Source organism: Monodelphis domestica, chromosome 1 (genome assembly GCF_027887165.1).
Source record: "Monodelphis domestica isolate mMonDom1 chromosome 1, mMonDom1.pri, whole genome shotgun sequence".
In the NCBI taxonomy this organism is placed as follows: Eukaryota; Metazoa; Chordata; class Mammalia; order Didelphimorphia; family Didelphidae; genus Monodelphis; species Monodelphis domestica.
The window spans coordinates 76,997,810-77,004,992 of NC_077227.1; the positions used below are offsets into that span (position 1 = coordinate 76,997,810).

Consider the following 7,183-nt stretch of genomic DNA (forward strand, 5'->3'; position numbering starts at 1 on the left):
CCTGGCCTTCACGTTCCTGGAAGACTTTCCAGGTTTGGTGCATTTCATCTATGTGGATCGAATGACTGGGCAGATGGTGGCTCCCTCCCTCAACATCACTGAGCACACAACATCTGAACTGGGCAAGGGACCCCTGGCTGCTTTCATCAAAACCAAGGTAATCCAGTAATCCCAGCGACCCTTCCCTTTCTAGTGCTGTTCCTATCTATCTGAAATCCTGTCTCATGTGATCCTTTTCAAGATTTCCCCTGTACTGTGGGTGCACATAAAATTAGCTAAAGCAGTTTCAGTTATGAGACTAAAAATAAATAAATAAAACATAGCTTCATGCTGCATTTGAAGGAACTGGGGAATATTTAGCCCAGAGAAGAAAAGCCTTGGTGGGGGCAGGAAAAGCTTCTTTGAGAATCTGAAGGGCTGTCATTCCAATGCTCAAAGCCTGTGCTCTGCCAGACTGGCCTCCTCACTGTTTATCACACACAGCACTCCATTTCCTGCCCCTGTGTCTTTGCACTAGCATGCAATGCATCCTTACTCCCACCTCATAGATTAATCATTAATTCCAGTTTAAGCCCAGCTGTCTAAATGAAGACTTTCCTGAGCCTCCCAATGAGTTGTATTCTCCCTCTAAAACTACTTTATAATTTTCCACATGGGGTTGATTTGCACTCATTTTCTTCATCCTTATTCTGTAAATAAAGAGGAAGCACAGATGGGGAGGAGAGAAAAGAGAAGGAATAAGCATTTATATAGTGCCTACTATATGCCAGGCTCTATGCTAAGCTCTTTACAAACATTATCTCATTTGATCCTCACAGCGACCCTGGAAGGTAAGTGCTATTGTTATCTCCTTTTTACAGTAGAGGAAATTGAGGGAGATAGAAGTGAAGTGATTTACCCAGGATCACACACCTAGGATGTATATGAGGCCAAATTTAAACTCCAGTATTCCTGACTTCAAACCCAGAACTCTAGATCTAGTGAATAGAGAGCTGGCCTTGAAACCAAGAAGACCTAGAGTCAAGTTCTACCTCCTACATTAGCTGTGTGACACTGGATGAGCAACTTTAACTTCTCTCTACTTCATCCACCTCATTTGGAGAAGAAAAAGGTTGGACCTGACAGGCTTTGAGACCTCTTCCAACTCTGGGAACTTCCTAACAATTAGAGCCCCCTGAAGTTAGAAGGGCCTGTTGCTCGACATGTAGGTCCTCCTCATTGAAAGTCTTAAAGCAAAGGCTAGAGGACCATTTGGCAGGAAGGTACCATAGGGATTCTTAGTCAGGTGTGATTAGCCCTGAGGCCCTTTTTTTTTGAAATTTATTTTTTTAAAACAAATTTCCACATAAATTTTTTGAAGTCATATGATCCAAATTTTCTCCCACCCTTCTTTCCTCCCCCTTCCCAGAGCTGACAAACAATTCAATCTGGGTTATACACGTATTGTCACACAAAACATTTTTCCATTTTCTATTATTCATTTATGTAAGGTGAATAATCTTACAAAACCAAAACCCTGTAACACATACCTACATATAAAAGTGATAACTCATCTGCTTTCATCTGCATTCTTACTCCAACAGTTCTTTCTCTGGAGGTGGGTAGCATTCTTTGTCATAAGTCCCTCAGAATTGTTCTGAATCATCGTGTTATTGTTAGTAGCAAAGTATCACATTTGATCATTTCACAACATTGCTGTTACTGAGTACAATGTTTTCCTGGTTCTGCTTATTTCACTCTGCATCAGTTCAGGTAGATCTTTTCCAGCTCTTTCTGAAATCATCCTATTCATCATTCCGTATAACACAATAACCATCATTTACCACAATTTGTTCATCCATTCCCCAATTGAGGGACATTCCTTTAGTTTCCAATTCTTTGCCACCACCAAGAGAATAGCTATAAATACTTATGTACAAATAGGTCTTTCCTGTTTTTTTATTATCTCTTTGGGATACAGACCAGAGTAGTGGTATTACTGGATCAAAGGGTAGAGTATGAATTCATTTATAGTCCTTTGGACATAATTCCAAATTGCCCTCCAGAATGGTTGGATCAGTTCATAGCTCTACCAGCAATGCTTTAGTGTCCCAATTTTGCCACATTTCCTCCAACATTTATCATTTTCCTTTACTGTCATATTGGCCAATCTGATAGGTGTGAGGTGGTATCTCAGACACAAAATTGTTTTAATTTTCATTAATCAATAGTGATTTAGAACATTTTTTCCTATGATTATTGTTAACTGATATCTTCATCCCAAAAACTGCCTATTTAAATCATTTGCCCATTTATCCATCAGGGAATGACTTGGATTCTTATTAATTTGTCTTAGTTCTTTATATAACTGAGAAATCAGACCTTTATCAGAGAAATTTATTATAAAAACTTTTCCCCCAGCTTATTGCTTCCCTTCTAATCTTGGTTCATTGGTTTTGTTTGTACCAAAATGTTTTAATTTAATTTAATATAATCAAAATTATTCATTTTACATCTTGTAATGTTCTCTATCTCGTTTGGTCATAAATGATTCCCTTCTCCATAAGTCTAACAGGTAAATTATACTATGTTCCCCTAATTTACTTATAATATCATGCTTAATGTTTAACTAGAGGCCCTTTCTTAATATTCCTGGGTTAGTTTGTGAAAGAAGTAACTCCCAATAGAAGTGAAGAATTAAAAGATATATTGATTATTGCATAGATTTTCAGTTGATATTCACAAATGTTTGTTGCATTGAATTTCATCTTTTTTGATTTTTGAACATCTTTTTAAATTTTTGTTCATTATCCAAATTGAAAGGAAATGTGTTCATGATGACTTATTCCTCTAGCAAGCATTTCTCCTAAATATAATTATATTTTCATGGTGATATCAGCAAATATCCATCCTGTTCTCATGTAGCTCCTCTAAGAGATACCAGAACCTAACCTCTACTGCCCCCACCTGAGGTTACCTTCATCTTTGATGGTCACCATCACAACCAAGCATGTGTCATTAAGGCAAACGTAGCCAGGTAGTATAATGGAGTCAGAGAAGACTTGAATTAAAATCTTGTCTCTTCCCTTTCCTTCCACCACTTACTAGCTTTGTGACTAAGCAAATCAGCTTCTCTTAGCCTTGGTTTCCTCATCTTTAAATAGCACCTATCTGTTGTAAGGCTCAAATGAGAGAATACATATCAAGCAATCTATAAACCTTTAAGTACTATGTAAATGTTAGGGATGATGATGATGATGATGATGATGATGATGATGTGAGATCACTCGTTCTCTGAACTTGGCCAGCATCCAGAGCTTCAAAGCTGTTCTAAGTCAAAGTGCATCTCCTGGTACTACCCTAATTCCAACCAGTATCTCCAGTTTCAGAGGCCCTAACTGACGTCTGACTTCCTGGTATCTAATTTCCTAGAATATGAACAGGAGTTGGGTGATCACAAGTAGTCCTTTGTGTCATAAGATATGTAATGTCACTTTAAAAATCATAGTATAAAGTATTCATTCATTGAGGTTTGCTAAAAAAAAATGATTCATCAAAACAATGCTTGTTTGTAAGATTTTTGAGTGGTAGAAAGCAACAAAAAGAAAATTGAAAGCCACAGCTCAGAGAAGCAGGCAACTAGAGGGAAAGGTAAAGTCTTCTCATTTTCTCCTCTCTCCTTTCCCCCAGGTCTGGGCTTTAGTTGCCATGGCTCGGCGATACCTCCAAAAGGGCTTCACAACAATGACATTCCGAGATGGCGACTACTACTGCTCCTACTTCCTGTGGTTTGAGAATGACCTGGTGTGTATAGCCATGCCCTCAGGAACAGAAAGCAGATGTGTTTGTGGAGCTATGCAAATGTTGTTTTTCCTAAAACCCTTCCATTTATGGTCTCATTTTAATTTCACAACGGCCCTGTGGAAATAGAAGACCAGATAGCTTAGTTGATTCGAGGACAGAACTCACAGGTCAAGGATACAGATTATACTGCCTTTGTCTATTTTCTCACCATTGCTTATATTATTATATTATATGGCTATACATGTGCTAGTGAGGGATAAGCTGAGGCTCTGACTTAATTTTTCCAACACTACTCTTTAAACGAGACCATTCTACCTTCAGCAATATAAAAATAGGGAATGGGTTTTTACTTCCATACTTTTTTTCTGTTTTCTTTTTCTATTCCTTGCTTTCTCTAATTTCTCTTTTTTTCTGGCTCTTCAATTCTCCCTCTCCATATGTTTTGTTTGTTTGTTTGTTACTTTTTTTTTTTCTAGCATCAAAAGAGCTATCACTTCAATCTCCACTGTTCAATCAGCCCTATTGTCGTTTCCATTATCCAGGTCTTTTATTCACCGCTGCCTGTCCTTTCTCTGCCAGAACTGCTGTTTTCTCCCTCTCTTACCCCCAACTACAATAGGCATCCTTTCTGATTCCTTCCTCCTCTCCTCTCCCAAGAGAGTTCTGGACCCATCAGTATCCAAGGTAACAGTTGATAAAAAATATCAGACAAAAGGGATTGGAGAGTTCTGGCAGAATGACTAAATGAGAAGTTGATTCTAAATCTCACTCTCCTTCATCAGTTCAGAACATCAGAAAATGCAACAAATAAATGAAAAGAAGGAAAATTCAAGTCACATACTAGAGTATTCCAGTCCAAATTACCCGGTACTACTCAATAATGAGAAAAAATGAAAATAAAGGCTGGAAGGACTAGTCTAAATTCTAGAATTTCTCCTTGGCATAGATCATTAATTATTAAAGGGAAACAAGTTGTTAGGAAGGAAGGAAAAAACATTTAATAAGCACTTACTATGCACCATGCACTCTGCTAAGTACTAGGGATACAAATACAGTGAGCAAGGTAGTCCTTTACCAGAAGGCGTTCTGTTCTTATAGTGGGCAAGGGTTGGAAGGTGGAGGAGATGGAGGGTAATACCCATGGGGTGGTATGGTTTGGAGATGAGTCTGAATCACTCATGAAGTTTCTGTCTGTACCTCCTTCCAGTCTCTTCTCACAGATCTTTTCCTTTTCTTTTTAGGGCCACAAACTACAGGCAATAGAGGTGCCAGTCCTTTCTGAAGACTCAGTTCCCATCGGTGTACTTGGGGGAGACTATTACAGGTAACATCCTTCCAGAAAGGAAGACCTTGGGGGGGGGGGGGGGGAGAGAGAGAGAGAGAGAGAGAGAGAGAGAGAGAGAGAGAGAGAGAGAGAGAGAGAGAGAGAGAGAGAGAGAGAGAGAGAGAGAGAGAGAGAGAGAGAGAGAGAGAGAGAGAGAGAGAGAGAGAGAGAGAGAGAGATTGCCTATATACATATATACATTTATCTGCCTTAGGAGCATCTGTGTGTATGTATATAGATATACATACACACCTAAATACACACACTTAATGCCTGACCTTGCTGTACCTGGTACAGTCCAATCTTGATGCTCTGGGATTGAGCAAGCCAGTTAGAAGGATGTCTACACATGTGGCCACAAAGGAAGCTTCTCTCTCTGACCCTGTGCTATCATCCTAATACGCACTACTGATTCCACCAAGCTTTTATTATAATATCAAATATGTATAGGCCTGGCAGATTCTGTTTCATGTGGAATTACTGCTGGAATCCAAGGGATAGGAAACTCTCTGAAAGAGGGGAATTACTGTCAGAGAGAAGGGAGAAGCAAGTACAATTCTAGTTGGGCGCCAAAGAGCTCAGAAAGGCTGAGAAAAAAATCCTCAATGACTGAGTTGTTGGAAATCTTGCCCTTTAATGGAGAGGGGTCTGTAGCTTGGCAAACATCATGGGTCAGCATTATCCTTAAGGAGAACTGGGCTGGATATGGACCTTTGAGACCAGCCAGCCCATGGGATCCAGCACTTGGCTTATGATGGGACAACTGCTCTCCTGAAATATGTGTTTTCTTTTACCCCATTTCCTAGGAAACTTCTCCGCTACTACAGCAAAAGCCGTGCTGGAGAAATAGTGAAATGCTACGAATTGATGACCATCCATCTCTCTGTCCTTTCTGTGGACATAGTGGTCCAACAGGCAGCTGGGCTGATTCGGCGACTGTGGGAGTTATCCCGTATCCCCTTGCTCTAGGAGATTGGACTGTTCTGTCTCTCAGGTTCTTACAAGACATTTGTTTGGTCTATTCCATGGCTTCCCTCTTTCAGGACCTGTCCAAGGCCCCAAAATGTTCTGCCTTGAGGATAGACATGCCCCACTTCAGGTTCTCAGGCTCTGCACTGATACAGGTCACAGCTAATCCATGCTTACCCATCCATCATTTGGAGAAAAATGCCCTCCTGCTCAGTGATAGTTTTAAGGCAGCAGGATGAAATCTCCATGTCTATATATTCTTGAAAATCCCCACCCTGGCCAATGCATGGAATGAATGGTATTCAGAGGCACCTTTCCATGCCACAAAGCAGACCTGGGGTGCTGTAGATCTTAGCATCTATGATAGAGGTGCCACTTTGTGTTAGACCAGGTTGAGGATTAGAGGCAGAGGTTGGGCTTCCCTTTAAATTATTCTTCTCTCTGCAAGAAAATGATGAGCTTTGAATGGGCTCTTGTGTTCTTAAAAGTTTCAGGGATTTTTATGTCAGAACTTGGAGGTGCTAAACCTAGGGACTGCCTCTTCAGGTGTTCTCCCAAAAGAGGAGGAAGTTACTAATACCTGATATGCAGGGCTTTGTGACCTTAGCTCCCTGCATAGCTTAAAGCACTTACCTTTCCTATTTTTCTTCACTGAATTTCCTTTTATCCTGTTAATTAGAACTGGAAGGAGAACTTGCTCAAACATTTGACCTCCCTGTCTTTGCCTCCCCAAATCCAAAAGACCTCATTGACATCAAATAGTAAAGTAGAAAGAGGGCTTAGAGTAGGCTCATATGCCCTGCACAGTGGACAGGTTCCTAAAACTTGCTGACTCCCAGCTTTGTCTGTGTGGGCTAGGACTTGGTGCTTCTTGAATTCCAAGTAAAGGTAGAAAATGAAGAGAAGGGAAGGGGTTTTTGTCCTTTTAATGATACTCCATTGGATGGAATATCTGTCTTCCAAAAATGTAGTTTACACTCCAGAGCCTCAAAGAGTAGAAAGAAACAAGAAACCAATTTCTAGGTCTTCTGCAAATTTTAATCAAGGAGAAAGATATTGAATTGAAGAGGCATTGAATGATAATAATAAAACATTAAGTTCTATAAA

The 7,183-nt window shown here is 40.0% G+C and overlaps 1 protein-coding gene across 4 annotated transcripts in view; it reads left to right on the forward strand.

Annotated features, from left to right (window-relative positions):
• The window catches only part of HPS1 (HPS1 biogenesis of lysosomal organelles complex 3 subunit 1), a 38,542-nt gene extending 31,359 nt beyond the window's left edge, over positions 1-7,183 (forward strand). For all 4 annotated transcript variants that reach the window (XM_056801148.1, XM_056801159.1, XM_056801169.1 and 1 more), the window contains 4 exons: positions 12-157; positions 3,670-3,783; positions 5,025-5,107; positions 5,914-7,183. In XM_056801148.1, the coding sequence (XP_056657126.1) occupies positions 12-157; positions 3,670-3,783; positions 5,025-5,107; positions 5,914-6,076 (506 nt within the window). In that variant the 3' untranslated portion in view covers positions 6,077-7,183. The remainder of the gene's footprint in view (positions 1-11; positions 158-3,669; positions 3,784-5,024; positions 5,108-5,913) is intronic.